Source organism: Pseudorasbora parva, chromosome 4 (assembly GCF_024679245.1).
Source record: "Pseudorasbora parva isolate DD20220531a chromosome 4, ASM2467924v1, whole genome shotgun sequence".
Lineage (NCBI taxonomy): Eukaryota > Metazoa > Chordata > Actinopteri > Cypriniformes > Gobionidae > Pseudorasbora > Pseudorasbora parva.
Genome location: NC_090175.1, coordinates 58,007,052 through 58,034,959, shown reverse-complemented (window position 1 = coordinate 58,034,959; position 27,908 = coordinate 58,007,052). Strand labels below are relative to the sequence as shown.

At 42.0% G+C, this 27,908-nt stretch overlaps 1 protein-coding gene across 1 annotated transcript; it reads right to left on the bottom strand.

Moving 5' to 3' along the window:
* gas6 (growth arrest-specific 6) lies at positions 1-26,753 on the bottom strand. The gene is made up of 15 exons (XM_067442317.1): positions 26,436-26,753; positions 26,198-26,358; positions 23,112-23,136; positions 22,964-23,023; positions 21,291-21,413; positions 20,613-20,732; positions 19,992-20,117; positions 17,530-17,651; positions 14,315-14,433; positions 11,700-11,889; positions 9,979-10,143; positions 8,612-8,780; positions 5,453-5,595; positions 5,002-5,209; positions 1-853 (listed from the first exon to the last, which is right to left on the bottom strand). Exons 1-15 carry the CDS (start codon positions 26,494-26,496, stop codon positions 708-710), a joined length of 1,938 nt encoding a protein of 645 aa, XP_067298418.1. The 5' UTR covers positions 26,497-26,753; the 3' UTR covers positions 1-707.
* Positions 26,754-27,908: the final 1,155 nt, after the last annotated feature.

Genomic DNA, 27,908 nt, shown 5'->3' with positions numbered 1-27,908 from the left:
TTGCAAAGAGCTGTGATAGTAAGTCGAAGGTGTATACTACTACCATCATGTTCCACAGAATACCAACGAAAAACAAGGAAAGAAAGAATCAGTGGTTGTGATCTAAAAAATAATAATTTTATGCTGGTCTTAGTACACCATGTAACTACAGAAGATTTGAGTTTTAAATAGGAAAAATATTGAAAGTCATTTTTTTGAGCGCAATGCTAATGGTCTAATCCGATTCAATGATGTATGCTAAGCTATGCTAAAAGTGCTACCGCCAGATACAGAGATCGGCTGAATGGAGTCAAAAACAGTAAAACTCAACTGTTTAACTCTATAGGATTTGGAAAATTAGCCTATTTTTGTTTTAAGTGGATTGTTCCTTTAATTCAAACAGATAAAAAGATTATTTTTCTCACCCCACTGGCAGATTATTTAGATTATTTTAAGCAAAAACTCTCTTCATTTTGAGTTATTTTTTCCCAAAACAAGACAATGTCTAGTAAATGTTTCTTAATGTAAGAATTGTTAGATGTTTGGACAAGAAACCAGACAAAAATACTAAGTAAGAAGAGCATCTTTTGCAGTGTGTGTGCACGTCTCTGGCTGTGCTATATGTGTGGCAAGGATCTCGTGCGTGAATAAGGCCTTAGTGGATCAGCGGATCCTGATTAAACATCCTCCCGCAGTCGAAAGCACTTTGATGGACTTGAATGCGGCTGTTATTGCACCACCAGAGGGCAGGAGTGAGAGCGGATGTCGTTGTGTTTGTGTTGGGCCTCGTCCACGTCCAAAAGCTGACCGTTGACCCGCATGTCCATGCAGCCCGTGAAGAATGCCGACACCGGAGTGGACACCAGCGAAACATCTGCACAACATTCAGCACAAACAACATTCAGCAGAGCTGAGGAAATCAGCAAATATAACACTAAAGCACTGGCCACATTTACACACACTGCACAATACAGAGACGGGTTTCAGGGGTCACGCTTTTTAAAGCGTTAGTTCACCCAAATATGAAATTTAGGGTTCAATTTTGATTTTATTAAAGGTAATAAAAACATCATCACAGTAGTCCATATGAGACATCAGTGGGTTAATTAGAGTCTCTTGAAGCATCCGAAATACATTTGGGTCCAAAAATAACAAAAACTACGACTTTATTCAGCATTGGCTACTCTTCCGCGTTTGTGTTCAATCCTCAGATAAAGATTCAAACGGTTATGAATCAGCGAATTGATTCATGATTCGGATCGCCAATGTCACGTGATTTCAGCAGTTTGACACGCGATCCGTATGTGTGCATTCACTTGCATACGCTCTCGGACTAAATATAAAATATCTTAAACTGTGTGTGAAGATGAACGGAGGTCTTACGGGTGTGGAGCGACATTAGGGAGAGGAGTTAATGACAGAAGTTTCATTTTTGGGTGAACTAACCCTTTAAAAAGGGTTTCCGCAGGTCTTAAAGTCTTAAAGGAACACTCCAGCATTTTTAGAAATAGGGCTTATTCAGCTTCTCTCCTTCATTTAGAGATGTGGGCAAATGCATTTTTGTCTCAGTGCATTGTTTTAGTTTGACAGGGTTGCCATTAGCTTAGCTTAGCATAATGAATGAAATCCTATGTTACCAGCTAGCATGTCCCGAGTATATCTCTGCTTCGCCTCTGCTTCCCCATAATATAGTTAATATCTGCCTAGTCTTAAGCACTATTCGCACGGGATTAGTATTATCTCATATTAGTCTCATGATTAGACTGATGAGAGACTGATATGAGACTGATGAGAGACTGATGAGAGACTGATATAAGACTGATGAGAGACTGATGAGAGACTGATATGAGACTGATGAGAGACTGATATGAGACTGATGAGAGACTGATATGAGACTAATATGAGAGACTGATATGAGACTGATGAGAAACTAATGAGAGACTGATATGAGACTGATGAGAGACTGATATGAGACTAATGAGAGACTAATGAGAGACTAATGAGAGACTGATATGAGACTGATGAAAGACTGATATGAGACTGATGAGAGACTGATGAGAGACTGATATGAGACTAATGAGAGACTGATATGAGACTAATATGAGAGACTGATATGAGACTGATGAGAGACTGATATGAGACTGATGAGAGACTGATATGAGACTGATGAGAGACTGATATGAGACTAATGAGAGACTGATATGAGACTGATGAGAGACTAATGAGAGACTGATATGAGACTGATGAGAGACTGATGAGAGACTGATGAGAGACTGATGAGACTGATGAGAGACTGATATGAGACTGATGAGAGACTGATGAGAGACTGATATGAGACTAATGAGAGACTGATATGAGACTGATGAGAGACTAATGAGAGACTGATATGAGACTAATATGAGAGACTGATATGAGACTGATGAGAAACTAATGAGAGACTGATATGAGACTGATGAGAGACTGATATGAGACTGATGAGAGACTGATATGAGACTGATGAGAGACTGATATGAGACTGATGAGAGACTGATATGAGACTAATGAGAGACTGATATGAGACTGATGAGAGACTAATGAGAGACTGATATGAGACTGATGAGAGACTGATGAGACTGATGAGAGACTGATATGAGACTGATGAGAGCCTGATATGAGACTGATGAGAGACTGATATGAGACTAATATGAGAGACTGATATGAGACTAATGAGAGACTGATGAGAGACTAATGAGAGACTGATATGAGACTAATATGAGAGACTGATATGAGACTGATGAGAAACTAATGAGAGACTGATATGAGACTAATATGAGAGACTGATATGAGACTGATGAGAGACTGATGAGAGACTGATGAGAGACTGATGAGAGACTGATTTGAGACTGATTTGAGACTGATGAGAGACTGATATGAGACTAATATGAGAGACTGATATGAGAGACTGATATGAGACTGATGAGAAACTAATGAGAGACTGATATGAGACTAATATGAGAGACTGATATGAGACTGATGAGAAACTAATGAGAGACTGATATGAGACTAATATGAGAGACTGATATGAGACTGATATGAGACTGATGAGAGACTGATATGAGACTAATATGAGAGACTGATATGAGACTGATGAGAGACTGATGAGAGACTGATGAGAGACTGATTTGAGACTGATTTGAGACTGATGAGAGACTGATATGAGACTAATATGAGAGACTGATATGAGACTGATGAGAAACTAATGAGAGACTGATATGAGACTAATATGAGAGACTGATATGAGACTGATGAGAAACTAATGAGAGACTGATATGAGACTAATATGAGAGACTGATATGAGACTGATATGAGACTGATGAGAGACTGGTGAGAGACTGATGAGAGACTGATTTGAGACTGATGAGAGACTGATGAGAGACTGATATGAGACTAATATGAGAGACTGATATGAGACTAATGAGAGACTGATATGAGACTGATGAGAGACTAATGAGAGACTAATATGAGAGACTGATATGAGACTGATGAGAGACTGATTTGAGACTGATGAGAGACTGATATGAGACTAATATGAGAGACTGATATGAGACTAATGAGAGACTGATATGAGACTGATGAGAGACTAATGAGAGACTAATATGAGAGACTGATATGAGACTGATGAGAAACTAATGAGAGACTGATATGAGACTAATATGAGAGACTGATATGAGACTAATATGAGAGACTGATATGAGACTGATGAGAGACTGATATGAGACTGATGAGAGACTGATATGAGACTGATGAGAGACTGATATGAGACTGATGAGAGACTGATATGAGACTGATGAGAGACTGATATGAGACTTATATGAGAGACTGATATGAGACTAATGAGAGACTGATATGAGACTGATGAGAGACTGATATGAGACTGATGAGAGGCTGATGAGAGACTGATATGAGACTGATGAGAGACTGATATGAGACTGATGAGAGACTGATATGAGACTGATGAGAGACTAATGAGAGACTGATATGAGACTAATATGAGAGACTGATATGAGACTGATGAGAAACTAATGAGAGACTGATATGAGACTGATGAGAAACTAATGAGAGACTGATATGAGACTGATGAGAGACTGATATGAGACTGATGAAAGACTGATATGAGACTGATGAGACTGATATGAGACTAATGAGAGACTGATATGAGACTGATGAGAGACTGATGAGAGACTGATATGAGACTGATGAGAGACTGATATGAGACTGATGAGAGACTAATGAGAGACTGATATGAGACTAATATGAGAGACTGATATGAGACTGATATGAGAGACTAATGTGAGACTAATGTGAGACTAATATAAGACTGATATGAGAGACTGATATGAGACTGATGTGAGACTAATGTGAGACTGATGTGAGACTGATGTGACACTAATATAAGACAGATATGAGACTAATGTGAGACTAATATGAGACTGATGTGAGACTGATGTGAGACTGATGTGAGACTGATGTGAGACTGATGTGAGACAGATATGAGACTGATGTGAGACTAATATGAGACTGATATGAGACTGATATGAGACTGATGTGAGACTGATGTGAGACTGATATGAGAGACTGATATGAGACTGATGTGAGACTGATATGAGAGACTGATATGAGAGACTGATGTGAGACTGATGTGAGACTAATGTGAGACTGATGTGAGACTAATGTGAGACTAATATAAGACTGATATGAGAGACTGATATGAGACTGATGTGAGACTAATGTGAGACTGATGTGAGACTGATGTGACACTAATATAAGACTGATGTGAGACTGATGTGAGACTAATGTGAGACTAATGTGAGACTAATGTGAGACTAATATGAGACTGATATGAGACTGATGTGAGACTGATGTGAGACTGATGTGAGACAGATATGAGACTGATGTGAGACTAATATGAGACTGATATGAGACTGATATGAGACTGATGTGAGACTGATGTGAGACTGATGTGAGACTGATGTGATATGTTACCTGGGATGCCTCCTATAAAGGTGCTGTACGAGGACATCAGATCCAGAGCTTCCACATTCTCCACCAGCTCCATCTGAGCGAGCTGCCCATCCACCTCCAGAATGGAGCTGTTCCCGGACACCGTCACATTCACTGTGTGTGTTTGAGCATCACACAGGTTCACTGGGACACTGGCCACCACCACGTCACCAAACGACACCAGCACGTGCTGTAGGGTCACAGTTCAAATCAGTTCAGATCAGACATCTCAAACACCATCATCTCATTCACACAGACACACACACACACACACCCCAATCCACTGGAAAATACCAAAATCTCACACACACACACACACACACACACACACACACACACACACACACACACACACACACACACACACACACACACACACACACACACACACACACACACACACACACACACACACACACACACACACACACACCTCAGTCCACTGGAGTGTCCCAGGATGATAGTCTGACAGAGAGATGGAGAACGGGACTCTGTCCTGCCGAACCAGAGCGAACAGGACGCCCACAGAGGAGGCGGGACGCAGGTTCACATGCACACTGAGCGTCTGATTGTCCCCTACGGGAAGCAGGCATATTATCGTTAACTAAAATGTTTTTTTGTAAAACTATTTACAAACAAATTACAAAATATAAATACCATTAAAGGTGTCATGAACTGGCTCTATGCTGTTGTCTGAGGTCAACTAATGACGTGTGTGTGGTTTTACATTCAGAAACATCATAACTCATCAGTAATAGGCTCTTTTCTACACTGGTTTTGAGGCTCTCTCCTGAACGCTGGTTTTGATGGGCGTGTCACTGGAGACTTGGAAGTAAACGCCCACAGCTAGGATTGGATAAGATTTGCATATTTAATGAGCTTCAGCTCTGTCAGTTCACATGAGGGATTGTTTTAAAAAGCGGCGCCGGAATGATTCTCACACAGGGCTCGCTAAACGTCTTCATCAAACAAACACAATGATTTATTTCTCATGAACCCGTGATTCATTGGAATATAATTTTTGTATTACTTGACCCGCCCGATCAGTGGATATAAATGCTAACTGCGCACACACAAACACACACACACACACACAGATCAAGGAAGGAATATTATTTCACTATTTGAGATTCAAAGCCTGCCGACAGGCATACCTTTTGGTAGCCCGTCTGGAAAACACACAGCCCTGGCACTACTACTACATATAAAAAAGACGTTTTACTCACATAAGTGTGTTGCACCATTCCTGTCGGATCCAATATAGAAGAAACAGAATTGTGTTTTAATCTCAATATGTCCAGATCGACCTGAGATTTGTTTACAAACGATTCCACAGTGAAATGAAGCGAACACGCGTACATATTTTCCTTACGTGAACTGGAACTTCATTAAAAACAAATGAAGTATCCCATATTCCTAATATTATGATCCGAATGAAGCTTATGCAGCGACTGTTCTTCCACAATATCTTGCTATCTTCTTCGCCATGTTTATTGGTGCTGGCTAGCGATCCGAACAGCTCCATGAGTCGGTGGGCGGGGCTACTGAATTAGGTTAGTCGGTGGGCGGGGCTACTGAATTAGACGAGTCGGTGGGCGGGGCTACTGAATTAGATTAGTCGGTGGGCGGGGCTACTGAATTAGACGAGTCGGTGGGCGGGGCTACTGAATTAGATTAGTCGGTGGGCGGGGCTACTGAATTAGACGAGTCGGTGGGCGGGGCTACTGAATTAGATTAGTCGGTGGGCGGGGCTACTGAATTAGACGAGTCGGTGGGCTGGGCTACTGAATTAAACGAGTTGGTGGGCGGGGCTGCTGAATTAGATTAGTCGGTGGGCGGGGCTACTGAATTAGATGAGTCAGTGGGCGGGGCTACTGAATTAGATGAGTCAGTGGGCGGGGCTACTGAATAAAACGAGTCGGTGGGCGGGGCTACTGAATTAGACGAGTCGGTGGGCTGGGCTACTGAATTAGATGAGTCAGTGGGCGGGGCTGCTGAATTAGATTAGTCGGTGGGCGGGGCTACTGAATTAGATGAGTCGGTGGGCGGGGCTACTGAATTAGATGAGTCAGTGGGCGGGGCTACTGAATTAGATGAGTCAGTGGGCGGGGCTACTGAATTGGACGTGCTCTGGACGTACTGTTCTGTAGTTTCGTCACTCGATGACGTAAAGATGCATTCACAATCGTATTCTGGGCCTGGGGTCTATAAAAGCTTTTCTTTGACTAACAAGGAAGTTTTCAGCTCTTAACTTACAGGATATTCTTATATTACCATGAGCTTTTATATATCAATTTCTCAATTCATCATCCCTTTAACTAAGATTAATAAATGTTAGTTAATGTTAACCAATGGATCCTTGTTATAAAGTGTTAACACAAAACTATTAAAAGTGACAAAACTTAAAGGGTTAGTTCACCCAAAAATGTATGTCATTAATGACTCACCCTAATGTCGTTCCACACCTGTAAGACCTCCACTCCTTCATGATTCGGATCGCCAATGTCTCGTGATTTCAGCAGTTTGACACGTGATCTGAATCATGAATCAATTCGCTGATTCATAACCGTTTGAATCTTTATTTGAGGATTAAAAACAAACCCAGAAGAGTAGCCAATGCTGAATAAAGTCGTAGTTTTTGTTATTTTTGGACCCAAATGTATTTTGGATGCTTCAAGAGACTCTAATTAACCCACTGATGTCTCATATGGACTACTGTGATGATGTTTTTATTCCCTTTCTGGACATGGACAGTAATAATAATAATTCATTTACATTTATATAGTGCTTTTCTAGACACTCAAAGCGCTTTACATAGAAGGGGGGAATCTCCTCAACCACCACCAATGTGCAGCATCCACCTGATGATGTGACGGCAGCCATATTGCGCCAGAACGCTCACCACACACCAGCTGATTGGTGGAGAGGAGACCGAGTGATTAAGCCAATCAGGATATGGGGATTATTAGGAGGCCATGATGGACAGCGGCCAATGGGCAAATTTGGCCAGGATGCCGGAGTTACACCCCTACTCTTAATCGAAGGACATCCTGGGATTTTTAATGACCACAGAGAGTCGGGACCTCGGTTTAACGTCTCATCCGAAGGACGGTGCTCTTTGACAGTACAGTGTCCTTGTCACTATACTGGGGTGTAAGGATGCACACAGACCACAGGGTGAGCGCCCCCTGCTGGCCTCACTAACACCTCTACCAGCAGCTCCTAGTTTTCCCAGTTGGTCTCCCATCCAGGTACTGACCAGGCTCAGCCCTGCTTAGCTTCAGTGGGAAACCAGTGTTGGGCTACAGAGTGATATGGCTGCTGGCAGTATAGTGTGCATACACTTGCATACGCTCTCGGACTAAATATAAAATATCTTAAACTGTGTGTGAAGATGAGCGGAGGTCTTACGGGTGTGGAGTGACATTAGGGAGAGGAGATAATGACAGACATTTCATTTTTGGGTGAACTAACCCTTTAAACATAAAAATGACTAAAATAAAAAATAAAATGAAAATTGCAAATCTAAAAGTAAAAGTAAATGAATTCAAAATAAGATTAATCCCCACAGAAGTATATAATCCCGCCTCACCGTGGCTGTGGTTGAAGTAGGCGAAGCCGTGTCCGGGGTAGAAGGCGCTGTGGTCCTCGACGGCGTAACACTGCATGCGCTCATTATTCCGGATGGTCTCCTGAATGGACGTGTCCTCACCGGTTAACCAGCGCCAGTCCTTCATACAGCCGTCCAGTCGAGGGTTAACCTGCGATCATGAGACCAGCGTGTTCAGACTGGCCTTAAATCACACGTCTGTCAGACACACGCAGATGAACAGATGATGCGCTTCCTCTAGTCCAGAACTCATAAAGAAACATGCACAGGATTCCTACTGGAATTATTTGTTATAATTTGAAGCTGATCTTAATAACAAAATGAGATTTATGAGATTGATTTGAGACTAATTTGAAGACTATTGTGAGACTGATGAAACTGATTTGAAACATATTTAAGACTAATGAGAGAATGATGTGAAACTAATATGAGACTGATGAGGCTATTATGAGACTGATTTGAGATAAATATAAGACTGATGCAGGACTAAGACAAGATGAATGAGACTGATATGAGACTAATATGAGACTAATGTGAGACTAATATGAGACTGATGTGAGACAAATATACGTGATGAATGAAACTAATTTGAGACTAATATAAAAAACTGATGTGAGACTGATGTGAGACTGATGTGAGACTGATGTGAGACTGATGTGAGACTGATGTGAGACTAATATAAGACTAATATGAGAGTAATATGAAACTGATGAGAGACTAAAATAAGACTAATATGAGACTGATGTGAGACTGATATGAGACTGATGTGAGACTGATATGAGACTGATGTGAGACTAATATGAGACTGATGTGAGACTGATATGAGACTGATGTGAGACTAATATGAAACTGATGTGAGACTAATATGAGACTGATGTGAGACTAATATGAGACTAATATGAGACTAATATGAGACTAATATGAGAGACTGATATGAGACTGATGTGAGACTGATGTGAGACTGATGTGAGACTAATATAAGACTGATGTGAGACTGATGTGAGACTAATATGAGACTGATGTGAGACTGATGTGAGACTAATATGAGACTGATGTGAGACTGATGTGAGACTAATATAGGACTGATGTGAGACTGATGTGAGACAAATATATGTTATGAATGAAACTAATTTGAGACTAATATGAGACTGATGTGAGACTAATATAAGACTAATTTGAGACTGATGAGAGACTAATATAAGACTGATGTGAGACTGATGTGAGACTGATGTGAGACCAATATGAGACTGATGTGAGACTGATGTGAGACTGATGTGAGACCGATGTGAGACTGATGTGAGACTATATAAGACAGGTCAGTTTTGTAATGTATTTGATCTGTAGCTCACCCTGCTGACCAGCCCGTCGTCTCTGAAGGGAACGCCACCTACTGTCAGGTTGAGCTCATGCATGCCTTTATTCAGCGTGAACAGATCCCCATTCACTGCGATCTTCATCACCGCCTCCTTGTCAATCTTGATGACGAGGCTCCGCCCCTGCTCCTCAACTGAGATCTGTCACATGACACACATCAAGAGCTTTCATGAAGGGAAATGTACGAGTTTGTTAAAGGTGCACTATGCAACTTTCCGTCCACTGGAGGGCGCCTATTCTAAACAAAGGCGTAGTTTGATGACGCCAAGTGTGAGCGCAGCATCTTGGGACATGTGGTCTTCACCTCACAGCCGGTGGAAAATAGGACACGGGCAGAAATCATGTTGATGGATGCGGTTATTAACGTTACTGTAGTGAAGCAGAGCAGGACCGAGTGTTGAGGAGCTGAGCACGGCCGCTGGACCGATTGTTATACAAACACAAGCCTCGCGAGCACCGGGACTTTTATTATGACGGGACACAGTCGCCGGGCGCACGCACTATTTCTGCTTTTCCGGTCATGATTATAAGGTACAGCAGCTCTGTTTATCATATCAGATACATTTAAGTGTGTTTAAAATGATGTTCTGACGTTCCTTTGAGGGTTCGCTCGGCGCTGCTGTGACATGTTCACACTGCTAAGAGTAAAGCGCTTCTGCAGAATAAAACCGAGGGTCGCAGATATGACGCGATTGACCGGCGACTCGCTCAGACGCTATGCTGACACGTCCCGGTCATTGGTTAAAATAGAAATTTTCTCACAATTTACAAACAGCTGGAAACATTTGGAGGTACTCAACTGAACAAAATATATAACACTGGCCTAGTGGTTTTTGGATATTTTACTGCAAAAATACTACATAGTGCACCTTTAAAAGAAAGTTTTGTGTTGGTCAGTGTGTCACAGGAATGTCTGTCAAGCACACAATGAGTTCAGCAAATTTACTTTACTTTTGAAATCATTAAAGGAAAACAATCCCTCATGCAACATTTAATGCCATGACTGAGTTTAGGGAGATATTATTAAATTAAGACTTTTTATGAACAGCATTAAAAATGTGGATTTTTTGGGGGAGTTCTGAGAAAGACTCTTTGGAAGCTGATTTTTTGGAAAAAGTACTCTAGCAGGAACGTTATTATTATTTGATAGAGACTTACAAGAGTTTAGTTGTGAAATACGCTGCAGAAAATGCTCTTCTTAGTCATTTTGTCTTGTTTCCAGTCCAAATATCTAAGAGACTAATATATGAGAAAAATAATCTTATTTCTGTTTGGGACGGAAACATGAAACAAGACTACAAACAGAAATAAGATTATTTTTCTCACCCCATTGGCAGATCATTTTACCTGTTTTAAGCAAAAACTCACTTCATTTAGATTTTTTTTCCCCAGAAAAGAAGCAAAAATATCTAATGTCATTTTACTGATCTAGTAAAAGAATCTTGATTTAAGAATTGTTTATATATAAACAGTCTAAAGAAATATTTAGACTGGAAACAAGAAAAAAAATACTAAATAAGAAGAGCATTTTTTGAGGTGTTTGATGGAGGAAAAGTGAAGATTTTGTTCCCTTGAATATGAAATGCGATATTCCATTTTTGAGCACAAGTTAAATTTGCATCTTTGAAATGAAATATAGCTAGTGTGTCGTGTGTGAGTGTGTGTTTCAGTCATGACCCCTGCAGTGACCTTTCACCTTATGCCACTGGCCGTCATTGACCTGCGGGCCGCTGCTCGTCACTCGACTCACGGCTCCATATTTCAGCTGCAGCTCCAGTTTCCCATGATGCATCACCAGAACAATCCAGGAGCTGTTCAAATGGCCGCCGGCGAAGAATATCACGCCCTCGGGGTCGTAGGTCCTGAGGTCAAACTCCGCTGTGAAACTGGGGAGAAACAGATCTACTGAAATAATGCTGCATGTTTAAAGGACAACTCCGGTGAGAAATGACCCTAGGGGTGATTAACAGATGGTTAGCGAGGTGTTCTTATGAAATTAAATGTAAAGAGTGTAATCTCTAAAAACAGATTAGCTTATACGCTAGTCTATGGGGCACAGGATAAGTCAAATTAAACCGCTAGTTAATACCTCGAGCCACGAACGCTGAGCTAAGAGATGAACTGTGACTGTGAGTCTCATATGGGACGCCTTCTTCCCTTGTAGTTAGTCAACCATATATTTTAATAAACAGATATAATTCATGCATGTCCATGTAATTAGATTTCACAAACTTAATTCCTATCGACCAGCTCACTTAGCACAGCGCTTGTGGCTCGACTCGCAGACTGTTCTCCAAGATGGCTGCCGTCTGTGAGCGCGTAATGTACTGTCTTTATAAAGTATCTTCTTATTAAACTGTTTGTCCTCTTATAAAGTTCTCAGTGCTTCGGTTTGCATGTAGGGACCCTCATTATGCTGCCGTGTTAGTGTGAGCCGTGTTAGTGGTATTAACTAGCGGTTTAATGTCACTTACCCTGTGCCCCCTATGCTAGCGTTATAAGCTAATCTGTTTTTAGAGATAAAACTCTTTACATACGATATTCATGAGAACGATCTACTCGCTGACCATCTGTTAATCACCCCGAGGGTCATTTCTCACCAGAGTTGTCCTTTAAGTACTAATGAAATTTAAAAAGAGAGAGCATATTACACCGGTTCTATTTGAAATACATTGGTAACCAGTTCATCATAGGATTGACTTTAAGGTTCTTATATTGGGTTCTAAACCCTGCATAATCTGGCACCTCTATACGTTTCAGACTGTCTGTCAAGATACGTTCCAAATCGTAGTTTAAGGGTCCTCTAGTGCTAATCTTCAATATTCAGTAGTTCAGTAGTTTGATCCGCTGGTTCTTCTTTTAGCCACTATGCTCCAAATATTTGGAATTCTCTTCCTAATGAAGTCAAAGAGGCTCCAAGCACTCACATTTTAAAAAAGCGGGATAAGACATTAAAATTGCTTATCAGAATAATAATATGATGTGAAGGTTTCTTTATTGATATTGAGTTGATACACTGCAAAAAATGCTCTTCTTACTCAGTATTTTTGTCTTATTTCTAGTCCAAACATCAAAAAATTCTTAAAACAAGAAGTATTTACTAGACAAGCAAAAGTAATTGTCTTGTTTTGTGAACAAAATATCTAAAAATGAAGAGTTTTTTCTTAAAATAAGCAAAATACTCTGCCAGTGGGGTAAGAAAAATAATCTTAAAGCAACATTAACGCGAGCCTCCACCAGAGGAGACATGATAATACCCCACAGGTATCCCACCTTCAGTCCTCTGTCCGAGCTGGGAACATGTGGAATAGTCTTCCTGTAACACTGAGAGAATGCCTGTGGCGAGGTGAACGAGCGAGGGACATGGGCGGAGCGAGTGCGACCGGGGACGTGACTGCGAAGGAGCGTCAGCTGCGAGCCACACCGGTCTCGAGTCCTCTCATGAGGGAGCTCGGAGGCCTTTACGGACGAGCGACACCAGTGAAGGACGAGAGAGGACCAGGCCTGGACTTTACGTTGAGTTTTGTTTATGTGTGTGCGGGCAGTCGTCCGTGAGGGGCTGTCCGCGGTTTACTTTCGTTTTGTTTATTTTATAAAAGTTGTTAAACGTTCGCCGGTTCCCGCCTGCTTCCTTCCAATCTACGAACTTTATTACAATGCCCTACATTAGCTTGTTCGAAGTCCGATAAAAAAATGGTTATGGGCAAACCAAAGTTGCACACATTAGTGAGTATGTTGCCTCTTATTTTAACTTTTGTATTTCGTCATGTGCATATGGATGTATTTGTGATCCCGAGTCTTATGTGAATATTGTTTATAGGATATTTGATAACTTTTGTTTTTGTGATCTATGTGACCTTAGCCCGTGGGACTATGGATGGAAATTAGCTCTTGGCTACAATCCGGCATGTTTACAAGCATGTATTCCATGTTTTGTTCATTAACATGCACTGTCCCAATCAAATAAAATAAAAAATAAAAAAATTTCTTACCACATTGGCAGATTATTTAGCTTATTTTAAGCAAAAACTCTCCTAATTTTAAGTTATTTTTCCCCAAAACAAGACAATACTTTTTACTTTTCTAGTAAATGTTTTTTAATATAAGAATATTTTGATATTTTGACTAGAAACAAGACAAAATACTAAGTAAGAAAAGCATTTTTTGCAGTGTATATTGCAATTAATTTTATTTTACATTAAATCTGTTGATTACTGTCTTTGTGTAAATTTGTATTCCTATTCTATACAAATACATTTTTATTATTATTAAGTCGCTGAGATCCTCTTGAAAACCCTCATCCGTGCTCACCCGGTTTGGACCCTGCGGCGGAAGCGCAGCCTGACCACAGGAATCCCGCTGAACATGCGTCCAAGATACAGCGAGCCAGAATTTCTCCTAATGTCCAGCGGCAGATGAAGCTCGATGCTCTTTAGAAACACACAGAGAGGAAGAAAATCAATATACACTATATTGCCAAAAGTATTGTGCCGCCCCTCCAAATCCCTGAGTTCAGGTGTTGGATCTCTTCATGGCCACAGGTGTATAACTCCAGCTCTCGGCCTGCAGACGCTTCTACACACATTAGTGAAAGAATGGGTCGCTCTCAGGAGCTCAGTGAACTCAAGCGTGGGGCCGTGATAGGCTGACACCTGTGCAATAAGGCCGTTCCTGACATTTCCTCACTACTAAATATTCCACGCTCAACTGTTAGTGGGATTAGAACAAAGTGGAAGCCATTGGGAACAACAGCAACTCAGCCACGAAGTGTTAAATCCCAGAGCGGGGTCAGCGCATGCTGAGGGTCACAGTGCGCAGAAGTCTCCAACTTTCTGCAGAGTCAACAGCTCCAGACCTCCAGACTTCTGTGGCCTTCAGATGAGCTCAAGAACAGCGGAGAGAGCTTCATGGAATGGGTTTCCATGGCCGAGCAGCTCATCCAAGCCTTACATCACCAAGAGCAATGCAAAGCGTGGGATGCAGTGGAGTAAAGCAGCCGCCACTGGACTCTAGAGCAGTGAGACGTGTTCTCTGAGCGACCAATCACGCTTCAGTCGGACAATCCCATGGACGAGTCTGGGTTTGGCTGTCGCCAGGAGAACGGGACTCGCATGACTGCATCGTGCCACGTGTAAAGTTAAGGGGAGGGGGGATTATGGGGTGGGGCTGTTTTTTAGGGGTCGGCCCCTTAGTTCCAGTGAAAGGAACTCTTAATGCTTCAAGACCTTTTGGACAATTTCATGCTCCTGACTTTGTGGGATCAGTTTGTGGACGGCCCCTTCCTGTCCCAGCATGACTGCGCTCCAGTGCACAAAGCGTCGGTCCATAAAGACATGGATGAGGAGTTTGGTGTGGAGGAACTGGACTGGCCTGCACAGAGTCCTGAGCTCAACTTGATAGAACAGCTTTGGGATGAATTAGAGCGGAGACTGAGAGCCAGGCCTTCTCGTCCAACATCAGTGCCTGACCTCACAAATGAGCTTCTAGAAGAATGGGCAAAAATCCCCATAAACACACTCCTAAACCTTGAGGAAAGCCTTCCCAGAAGAGCTGGAGCTGTTAGAGAGGGTGGGCCGACTCCAGATTAAACCCCACGGGTTAACAATGGGATGGGAAGGCGTCCCGAAATTTTTGGCAATATAGCAAATATCTGCAAATAATCAAACTAAGGATTTGCATAAGAGCAAAAACTCTTGATGTTGTGTTCTGGCTCTACTAGAGCTTGAATGTTGATTATTTTCCTCATATTCTCCATTGTTGCGGCTCCTCTCTTCCCAGTCTGTCAGTAACTCTGTTTAGTTCCCTATGAAGCCCCTCCTTTTGAAAAGCACACTGTGCTCTGATTGGTCGGCTGTAGCACTATCTTGTGATTGGTGTTTGGGAAATGTCCCGCCCCCTTACCATAACCGGCAGTTTCAACACACGACTAACTTAACTAGGCTCCGCCCCTTTATTCTGCGTATGAATTATTATAATGAGGAATATTGTGACGTGTTGGTTGTTTCCATTGCTGGTTTATCTAAAGTTGATCCAGTCAATCAAAAATCAACAGAATTATGATCAGTTATTAGTTATGATGGAGCAGTGGTAGAACTAGTCCAGTTTGACCGGAGATTCATTTCTGATAAAAGCCTGAAGGAACCTCTTGTACTAAAACCGATACTACAAACTTCAATGAAACTAAAAGTCATTTTCACAAGAAAGAAATGAAAGTAAAACTACTTCAACACCAGCTAAAAGTGAAAGATAAAACTGAAACTAAACATACGAAGTAAAACTAGTTAAACCTTCGACACTGTAATAACAAAGATGAATGTTTGTGTGTTTCTGTTTGAGGATGTGAAGAAGTGAAACTGTGCTACACATCTGAAAGAAGATGAAATATGAAGCTTAACATCTGCACAAATGTGTGTGTATGCATATTCATCTGTTTATATACAGATGAGATCTATTTTAAACCTCGAAATAAAGCTTTAGAATTTTAAACAATATTAATAAATATCATCTTTCAGACTGTAATCATGTGACTAGTCAAATGTAAAGGCCCCGATATACTTCAAGAGAAATCGCAGACCAACTGGTGTGACGCCATTTTGAATAAAACCAAACAAAATTAGTTTGCAGTTTGAAACCGAAAGTTCTGGAAAAGTTTGCTACGGCTGGGAAACACATAATCTCTGGTGATGATGTAATAGGTGGGTGTGGCTCTGAGGCTCCGCCTTCTTTGAGGTGTAAATCATCTCCGGTGATGATGTAATAGGTGGGTGTGGCTCTGAGGCTCCGCCTTCTTTGAGGTGTAAATCATCTCCGGTGATGATGTAATAGGTGGGTGTGGCTCTGAGGCTCCGCCTTCTTTGAGGTGTAAATCATCTCCGGTGATGATGTAATAGGTGGGTGTGGCTCTGAGGCTCCGCCTTCTTTGAGGTGTAAATCATCTCCGGTGATGATGTAATAGGTGGGTGTGGCTCTGAGGCTCCGCCTTCTTTGAGGTGTAAATCATCTCCGGTGATGATGTAATAGGTGGGTGTGGCTCTGAGGCTCCGCCTTCTTTGAGGTGTAAATCATCTCCGGTGATGATGTAATAGGTGGGTGTGGCTCTGAGGCTCCGCCTTCTTTGAGGTGTAAATCATCTCTGGTGATGATGTAATAGGTGGGTGTGGCTCTGAGGCTCCGCCTTCTTTGAGGTGTAAATCATCTCTGGTTCATTTCTTCCCTTCAGTCGGTCGAGGACAGATGTGAGTGAAATCATAAACACATTGAGAGTATAACAGGGCCTTTAGTAAAAATGCATGACAGGAGATTTGTGTGTGTGTGTGTGTGTGTGTGTGTGTGTGTGTGTGTGTGTGCGTGCGCGTGTGTGTGTGTGTGTGTGTGTGTGTGATGGGTAGGTTTAGGGGCAGTGGAGGGGGATAGAAAATACGGTTTGTACAGTATAAAAACCATTCTGCCAAAGGAATGTCCCCATATGTCACAAAAACAAGCATGTGTGTGTGTGTGTGTGTGTGTGTGTGTGTGTGCGCGATCACCTCACAGCCCCTGAGATCTTGGCTCAGTCTTTTTCCCTGTCGTCCGTCACAGTAGCATCGGAAACTTCCCGGCGTGTTCACACACTCCTCCTCACACACATGCGTCTCACACTCGTCCACGTCTGACGGGGAAAACAGAACATCATGAGGGTGCACAATCTGGAATAAATGAGCTTCATTCTGGACCTGCTCTATGTGTCTTTAATGAGTCAACAGGAAGTGACCTAAAGTGAAAGACACACACATTATATAATAATTCCTCCTCTCGTTTTGGATGATGAAAGACACTCAGATGGACGAAACACAGATCCACAGCAAATATTTTCTCTGCTCAAGTGTGTAGGAAACTAAAGTGGAGCTGGAGTTGTGTAACCGACACACTAACGACTGGGTGAAAAGTCACCAAAACTATAATGTGAGATAATGAGCCTGAAACCTCCTGTACTGAGACTGAGCTCAGAGATGAAGGTCAGGATGAGCTCCTTCAGACCGCTGCATGACGCTCATTCTTTAATACAGCAGTTTAAAACATTCAAAGTTAATATTGCGCTATATTTTAGACACAGTATTGTCTGTTTTTGTTCAGGTTTGCCAATGAAAACATGACCTATAAAGCCAGAGCAGAACTGAGCACACAGCAGCTTGTCGTCTCCGAATGAGTCAGTGTCTTGAATGAATCAGGTGATTGATTCAATGACTCGTTCATAGAGAGCTCATAGAGAGCCATGTAATTAATTCCTGAATGAATCAGCTGTTCGAACAAATGAAATGAATCAATGGCTCAGTGATGCCAGCTTAGATTCTTATTTAGATCTGAATTAAAATACGTGTCATCTCCGAATGAGTCAGTGTTTTGAACAAATCAGGTGATTGATTCAATGACTCGTTCATATAGAGAGCCATATACAGCAGTTTAAAGGGGGGGTGAAATGCTGTTTCATGCATACTGAGCTTTCCACTGTTAAAGACTTGGATTCCCATCCTAAACATAGACAAAATTTCAAAAACTAATGTTGGACGTTTGATGGAGTATTTCTGTGTCAAAAATACTCCTTCCGGTTTCTCACAAGTTTCGGCGAGTTTTTTTCGAGTATGGGTCGGCTTGACGTTAATAGAGCGGAAGGTCCTTGTATGGGCCGTACGGGCTCTTCTCCCGGTAGGGCGCGCGCGCGTGACTAGAGCGAGAGAGGAAATGCACGCTGTAAACAGTCTCTCAGGTGCAGATCCAGTCGTCCGTGAACACTTCTGTCGCGCCATGCTCCACTTTATTCCTATGGGTGACGTCGAGCGACTTCAACGCTTCAGCACAGCATTCTGGGAAGGCAGCGCTGCATCTGAACCGATTTGAACGCAGAAATGACGGGAAGCTTCAAGGCATCGCTTCAGTCGCGTCGCAAAGTGGATCTCCACGGTCACTGCTGTCACAGGACTTCACCAAATCATACCAAAGAAGTGTGTTTTTGACAGAGCGGTCCTGCTTTGGAAGATGCCGGTGAGTAAATCAACTTCAAATGTCTCTGCTATTGGCTACCGTCGCATGAGTAAACATCAGTAAACGATACGATCGCGTGCTTCGTCATTCAAATGCGCTAACGGTTACTCCATTGTTGTTCTGTATAACGTTACACTATTCTGACTCTGACGTGCAAAACCGTTTTGCTTGCTACCTCTAAGGTCTAGTCACATACAATAGTCCATAAACCGAATCATGTCCTCATAAACTGCACACAAAGGCCCCTAAATACAGTCCATACCACAGAGACGGACGTCCTGATGTTGCCGTTTCTCCTGTTCAATTTATTTCAGCCTCAGATTTGATTCTGGATCATTATCTGTATTAGCTGAGATAGATGGGTTTCTCCACGCTTGAGGACGTCACCGCTTTGTGCACATTCGTCATTCTTTAGCTCCGCCCACACGATACGCCTCCAGGCGCTCGGTTTTTTCCGGAAAGACTCGGTACAGCCCATATTTCTTTTATAAATATGATAAAACTAAAGACTTTTCGGAGATATGAAGGATGCAATACTACTCTATAGGTACTCAAGATTGACATGAGATTGACTGAAACTGAGTGTTTCACCGCCCCTTTAATACATCAAAAGTTAATATTGCGCTATATTTTAGACACAGTATTGTCTGTTTTTGTTCAAGTTTGCCAATAAAAACATGACCTATAAAGCCAGAGCAGAACTGAGCACACAGCAGTGTGTCGTCTCTGAATGAATCAGTGTTTTATATAAATCAGGTGATTGATTTAATGACTCGTTCATATGGAGCCATTTACTTAATTACTGAATGAATCAGCTGTTTGAACAAATCAAATGCATGAATGATTCAGTGACGCCAGCTTAGATTCTGAATTAGATCTGAATTAAAATACGTAATACACTCATGTGGTTGTGTTACTTTCATGACGATGTGCTCAGAGTGTGTGTGTTTGTGTGTGTGTGTGTGTGTACCTGCGCAGCTCCTGCTGATGTTGTCGTAGACGTAGCCCTCCTCACACAGGCAGCTGTAGCTTCCGATGAGGTTTGAGCAGCGTGCGCTCCCACACACACCTGGAGTCTCCACACACTCGTCCACATCTGTGCAGAGAAGCGTGCAGCGATTCTAACACTGGCCATCATGATGAGCTTCTCATCACACATGAGATGTAAAGGCATTATATTTAGATGCTGGAGGAGGACGTATGAAAGCTCGTTTCCGCCACAGAATAAACAAGATATTGGCGCTTTTTTATCTGACAATTCAGTTTATATTTCACAATACTGACTTAAAATCAGAACTGATAATTATATACTACTCTTAAATAAATACAAAACTGTGATTAAAATTTATATATATACAAATTTTGTATGTATTTAATATTTATTTATTTATTTATATGCACTAACTTGTTTATTTATTTAATTTATTATATATATATATATATATATATATATATATATATATATATATATATATATATATATATATATATATATATATGTGTGTGTTTGTGTGTGTATGAATGTGTGTGTGTGTGTATGTGTGTATATAGTGTGTGTGTGTGTGTGTGTGTGTTCAATCGTTGGACTTACCCAGACACTTGTGGTGACCCGAGAGTCTGTAACCGTGACGACAGGAGCAGCGGTAACTGCCCATGGTGTTGTTACACTCGTGCTCACACCCTCCGTTCTCTCTGCTGCACTCGTTGACATCTGCCAATCACAAACAGACACGGGCACCGTTAACCAATCAGGAGCCGCTCAGGACTGGTGGGCGGAGTCCCGTGGGAACATAGGCCCTGCGTCCCAAATCACACACTGAATAGTACTGGCAGATCATTTTGCCTGTTTTAAGCAAAAACTCATTTTGATTTTATTTTCAACAAAACAAGAAAAAATATCTTCTGTCGTTTTACTGATCTAGTAAATTAATCTTAATTGAAGATTTTTTAGATATTTAGACTGGAAAAAAGACAAAATGACTGAGTAAGAAGAGCATTTTTTGCAGTGCACACTTTTAGGACGTAGTCTAAGTTGGTGAATTGGGACAGCAAGAGGCTCAGTGCCGAGCAGAAACTGGCCACACTTTCCTTTGAGCTGGAGGTGAAGAAGAACATCTGAGCCTCTGTGTGATGAATGCGGCTCTGTTCTGGGCTGGGTAAGATGAGTCACAGCCCATCTGGGTGTGTGTGTGTGTGTGTGTGTGTGTGTGTGTGTGTGTGTGTGTGTGTGTGTGTGTGTGTGTGTGTGTGTGTGTGTGTGTGTGTATACCTTTCTCACACCTGACGCCGCTCCATCCCGTGAAACAGTGACAGAGAAACTCGCCCTTCCTGTCCTCACAGCGAACCATCCCATAATGATTGCAGGGGTTCGGGGAGCACTGGTCAGGAATATCTACAGGACAATAAAACACGATGAGCTTAAAGGGTTAGTTCAGCCAAAAATGAAATGTCTGTCATTAACTCCTCTCCCTAATGTCGCTCCACACCCGTAAGACCTCCGTTCATCTTCACACACAGTTTAAGATATTTTATATTTAGTCCGAGAGCGTATGCAAGTGTATGCACACTATACTGTCCATGTCCAGAAAGGGAATAAAAACATCATCACAGTAGTCCATATGAGACATCAGTGGGTTAATTAGAGTCTCTTGAAGCATCCAAAATACATTTGGGTCCAAAAATAACAAAAACTACGACTTTATTGACTTTTACAAAGGAAGATATTTTGAAAAATGTTTGTATATAAGCAGATTTTGAGCCCCCTTGACTACCATAGAATATCTTCTTTTGTGTTCAGCAGAAGAAGGAAATTAATGCAGGTTTGGAACAACATGAGGGAGAGTAAATGATGACAGAAATTTCATTTTTGGGTGAACTATCGCTTTAATTATGTGACGCGTTTTCATATTAAGAGAGAGTCGTGTGACAGCTGAATGTCATTCTCTGTATTTCAATGACTCTGCATTTGCTGACAGGAAGAGCTCAGGGACGCAATGTCTCTCTCTCACGTACACACACACGCACGCACGCTCTCTCTCTCTCTCTCTCTCTCTCTCTCTCTCTCTCTCTCTCTCTCTCTCTCTCTCCCTCCGACTCAGGGTTTCTGCTGGACACAGAACGACCAATCACAGCGCAGCACGAGGCTGCCCTCCAATCAGCAGAAGCGAGTAAAGCAGGACGAGCCCCCATCAGACGTCATGACGATCGTCACACACACACCCACCAGACGGCCTTCACTCTCACACACACACACAGACACACACACACACCCTACACCTTCAGCCGGATTTACTGAGCTGATGGACGATCAGATGCCGGATCAAACTCCTCATGATCGCTTTATGAAGATATTAATAGCTGAAGAGGAGAAGATGCTTCAAACGCACTGCAGCACTGCAGACGGACGAGAGAGAGAGTGTGTGTGTGTGGGCATGTGTATAATGCCATGGGTATGACACAGGTATTACAGGAGAGGGTGAAATATGAGGACATTACCCATGGCCCCACTTTACAAAAGGCTTATAAATCACACAGGAGGAGTTTTTATGAGAAAGTAAAAATGCAGAATGTTTACTGTGATGGGTAGGTTTAGGGGCAGTGTGTGTGTGTGTGTGTGTGTGTGTGTGTGTGTGTGTGTGTGTGTGTGTGTGGGCATGTTTATGTGACATATGAGGACCCAAATGTGTATAATGCCATGGGTATGACACAGGTATTACAGGAGAGGGTGAAATATGAGGACATTACCCATGGCCCCACTTTACAAAAGGCTTATAAATCACACAGGAGGAGTTTTTATGAGAAAGTAAAAATGCAGAATGTTCCCTGTGATGGGTAGGTTTAGGGGCAGTGTGTGTGTGTGTGTGTGTGTGTGTGTGTGTGTGTGTGTGTGTGTGTGTGTGTGTGTGTGTGTGTGTGTGTGTGTGTGTGTGTGTGGTCACTCACTGTGGACGCAGGTGATGAGATCCTGCTTCTTCTCTGGTCCTTTAAACTTCTCCAAACACGCTTGAGCATTAAAGAGAGTCAGACGTCAGATCATCATCAACAATTATATCAATATCACACACAGAGAAGAGACGCCGCTGACACTCACCCTGATACTTTGGGTAGAAATATTCCTGTAAAAGAGAAATGATTAATTATGCCAATGAATAAACGTTAGATTTGAAGACATGATGAAGCTGCAGAGACGCGGATCCTGTCCTGACACGCTGAGCCCTTATTCTGTCCTAGATCAGGATAATGAGTCCTGTCTCATGTTTCTGAGGTGGTATGAAAGGACACACACACACACACACACACACACACATACACACACTCACTCATTCACTCACACTTACACACACACACACACTCACACGCTTTCTCTGCAGAGTTATGGGTGGAGTAAATCTACACAGATACACTCTCTCTCACACACACTTACACACACACTCACTCACACACACACACACACACACACACACACACACACACACACACACACACACTCACACTCACACACACACACACACACACACACACACACACACACACACACACACACACACACACACACACACTCATACACTTTCTCTGCAGAGTTATGGGTGGAGTAAATCTACACAGATACACTCTCTCTCACACACACTTACACACACACTCACTCACACACACACACACACACACACACACACACTCACACTCACACACACACACACACACACACACACACACACACACACACACACACACACACACACACACACACTCATACACTTTCTCTGCAGAGTTATGGGTGGAGTAAATCTACACAGATACACTCTCTCACTCACTCACACTTACACACACACTCACTCACACTTACACACACACACACTCACTCACACTTACACACATACACACTCACACATACACACACACACACACACACACACACACACTCACACACTTTCTCTGCAGAGTTATGGGTGGAGTAAATCTACACAGATACACTCTCTCACTCACTCACACTTACACACACACACACTTACACACACACACACACACTCACTCACACTTACACACACACACACTCACTCACACTTACACACATACACACTCACACATACACACACACACACACACACACACACACACACACTCACACACTTTCTCTGCAGAGTTATGGGTGGAGTAAATCTACACAGATACACTCTCTCACTCACTCACACTTACACACACACACACTTACACACACACACACACTCACTCACACTTACACACATACACACTCACACTTACACACACACTTACACACACACACACTTTCTCTGCAGAGTTATGGGTGGAGTGAATCTACACCTCTCATTGTGTATGAACATTAATAAATCAGCATTAATGAGAGAAAGCGATTGGATCCCTGACGTCCTCACACGAGCTCTGAGCGAATCAGTGTCTCATCCTCTGTGCGTTAAAGACTTCAGCTGGTAACCGGCATGCTGACTCACACACACACACACACACTGCAGTGAGAAATCTGCAGCGTCAGAGAAGCCGGTCGCACGCGCTGCCGGTGAATAATGCATTCTGGGACTGAAACTCCCAGTCTCTGTCTCCTCATCAGCTTCGTTCACCTTCCTAGAGTTTAAGACTCTTCATATCCAGGAATATTAATGATCAATAATGAGCAGAGCTGAATAACGACACCATTGTCTTCCGTAGAGCTGCGTTAACTTTGCTGCAGATGATACAACACGGACACTGTGATTGGACTGAAGTGGCCTTCCGCAAATAACCTTCATTCCAGAATTTCTCCTCGCTAAGAATAGAAAGTATTAAGGTGCTGATGTCATCATAATCTTTCATGCTTCCCAAACATTCCCAAATACCTGATCCTTATGTGCAGACCAAACAGGATTAAATCTCCCCAGCACACACACACACACACACACACACACACACACACACACACACACACACACACAGGACATGACGAGTCAGACACGCGCCGCCACACTGGAATTCATTCTGTATCAAAAACACATTCCAGCCTCAACACTCTGTCAACAACACAGGGACCAATCAGAAGCGGCTCATTTGCATATCAGCTCCCAGAGGATCATATTCATGCGGGATTATTGATGTGAAATCAGGTGCAGTGCACAGCCTCATGGGAAAGTATGACAGCATCAATGCAGCACGAGAACTTATGATTATTATATCTCACATTTAGGTTAAACTTTATTTTAAGGTGTCCTTGTTAAAGTGTAATTAAACATTTCAAGTACTGAGTACTTACAAGTACTTACTGTAGCTCTAGGGATAAAAGTAGGGTTATATATATAATAAATATTAACTATGACTAACCGCAATGACTAATCGATTTGGCATCACTAATATATATATATAACCCTAATTTTAACCCTAGATCTATAGTAAGTATATATATATGATGTCAAATCGATTAGTCATTGCGATTAGTCGCTTCTAACATAAATGTTTGTGTTCATATATATACACACACACAAATTATAAAATTATAAACAAACTTTTGTTGGATGCGATTAATCATGATGAATCGATTTCACAGCACTAATATAAAATCTATCTAATATACAGTATACATCTATTATCTATATAAACACAAGCACACACACACACACACACACACACACACACACACACACATAAGTGCTGTCAAATCGATTAATCGCAACTAACATAAAAGTGTGTTTAATCAATGTTAAGTGGACTCATAATTTTGCTGTATACACACACACACACACACACACACACACAAACGATATAGACACATAAACAAGTTTCATAAGATGTGATTAATCGCGATTAATCGATTCGACAGCACTAATATCATATATATACAGCTCTGGAAAAAATTAAGAGACCACTTAACATGGATTTCTCAATGTTAAGTGATCTCTTTTTTCCCCCCAGAGCTGTATGTGTGTGTGTGTGTGTGTATCCAGATTTTATGTACCAAAATATAAATATTGATACATACATAAATTCAATTATGTTCGTGAATATTCATGAGTGTAATCAGCTCGATCATTTAGATTAGTTCAGGGTCATGATTTTGCATGAGTTCTAATGACACTTCTTCTTTTATAAGACAGATGCTCTACAAATGTGACAGATGTCAGCCCTATAGAGTGCACACTAACTAGGGAACGGCACAGATTATTCGGACTGTCTTACCGTCTCAGGGTCATTCTCGAAGACTTCTCTCGCCTCCTCTTTAGTGCACGTCTCCTCCACACACTCCCGCTCCAGGTGACCCTGCTTGGTCTCCTCGAACACCTGGTTGGCCCTTCGCTGTCTGCGGAGGAACTCGTTCGCCTGCCTCGGCGACACGGACCCTGGAAAGACTCGCAACTTCAGCCGGGGAAGTTTGCGCTGCTCTGGGCAGGAATAGCGGTGTGTGTCGGGTACTTACACTGCGAGGATCCGCAGATACACATCAGGACGAGGACCAGGAGACACACACACTCCCTCATGTTGGGTCTGCGGCAAACTTTCGCTCGAACTGGATCAGAATCCTGCGCTGAATCGCCACATCCAAACCAGAACACGAGCGTTTCTGCAGCGCATTCAACCTCTCTCTCTCTCTCTCTCTCTCTCTCTCTCTCTCTCTCTCTCTCTCTCTCTCTCTCTCTCTCTCTCTCTCTCCACGAACGCGAGCGGCAGATTCGTCTCGTCGGTTTATTGGTGAAAGTTGCGTGCGCAGGGAGTTCCCGATGCAGAATTTTCCTCTGCAGTAGGCTACACACACTAGCACAACCACAGAAAAAAAACTTTACTTCACCCTCTAAAAAAAAAGAGCACCCTGTCCTCATTTACTCTGCCTCATCATGTCCTTCAAACCGGTTTAGTGCAACACAAAAGGAGACACTCTGCAGAATGTTCACACTGCTCTGCATCAAGGAAAGTGAATGGGGACTGGAGGGGAAAAAAGGGACTATAAATTCATCATAACAGCTGAGTCTGCAGTAATACACAGACTGAATGTTATTTAAAGGGTTACTAATTTATGTCATTAATAACTCGCCCTAATGTCGCTCCACACCCGTAAGACCTCCGCTCATCTTCACACACAGTTTAAGATATTTTATATTTAGTCTGAGAGCGTATGCAAGTGTATGCACACTATACTGTCCATGTCCAGAAAGGGAATAAAAACATCATCACAGTAGTCCATATGAGACATCAGTGGGTTAATTAGAGTCTCTTGAAGCATCCAAAATACATTTGGGTCCAAAAATAACAAAAACTACGACTTTATTCAGCATTGGCTTCTCTTCCACGTTTGTTTGAAGAGAAGACAATGCTCAATAAAGTCGTAGTTTTTGTTATTTTTGGACCAAAGTGTTTATCTTTTTATGCTTATATCCGTAAATGCCGTATATCGAGTGAAAAGCTTCAGAAACAAGAGCAAATGTTTGGCTGTGGTTTGCTATTGGCTGATCTCATTTGAGTGACAGGTGGCCCCGCCCTCGTCATCAGAGAAGAGATGAAGTTATTCTAAATTCCAGATTACCAGGAATATGAATTTATGTCACAATCACAGGCAGATCATCCTATCGTTTCCCATCATGCTCTTTCCTGGCACACATCAGAATGGATTATAATATTTCTATTGCGAAACATTTGACGAGTTCCACAGAAAACAGAAAGTCATGAGGGGGAAGATAACACAACTTTCATTTTCGGGTGAACTGTTCCTTTAAGGATCTGTTCATGACAGCAAATAATTGCCAATTAACCCTATAACCCGGCTCAGGTTAACATGGTCATCCAGACATCATTTATTAGAAACATTATGAGTATCAAATATGATCATCATACTTTTGAGGAAGCTTTATTTCTTCATGTCAATCATCATTGCATTGCATTATATGTTTTAAAACTA

What these genes read in the sequence shown, in the direction of transcription:
- gas6 (XM_067442317.1), bottom strand. Translation starts at nt 26,496, where the DNA reads ATGAGGGAGTGTGTGTGTCTCCTGGTCCTCGTCCTGATGTGTATCTGC. An exon ending in ATGACGGCCAGTGGCATAAG is followed by an intron (nt 10,144 to 11,699) that starts GTGAAAGGTCAC and finishes GTCATGTGACAG; the next exon opens with ATCTCAGTTGAGGAGCAGGG. An exon ending in GGACACTCCAGTGGACTGAG is followed by an intron (nt 5,210 to 5,452) that starts GTGTGTGTGTGT and finishes GTGACCCTACAG; the next exon opens with CACGTGCTGGTGTCGTTTGG.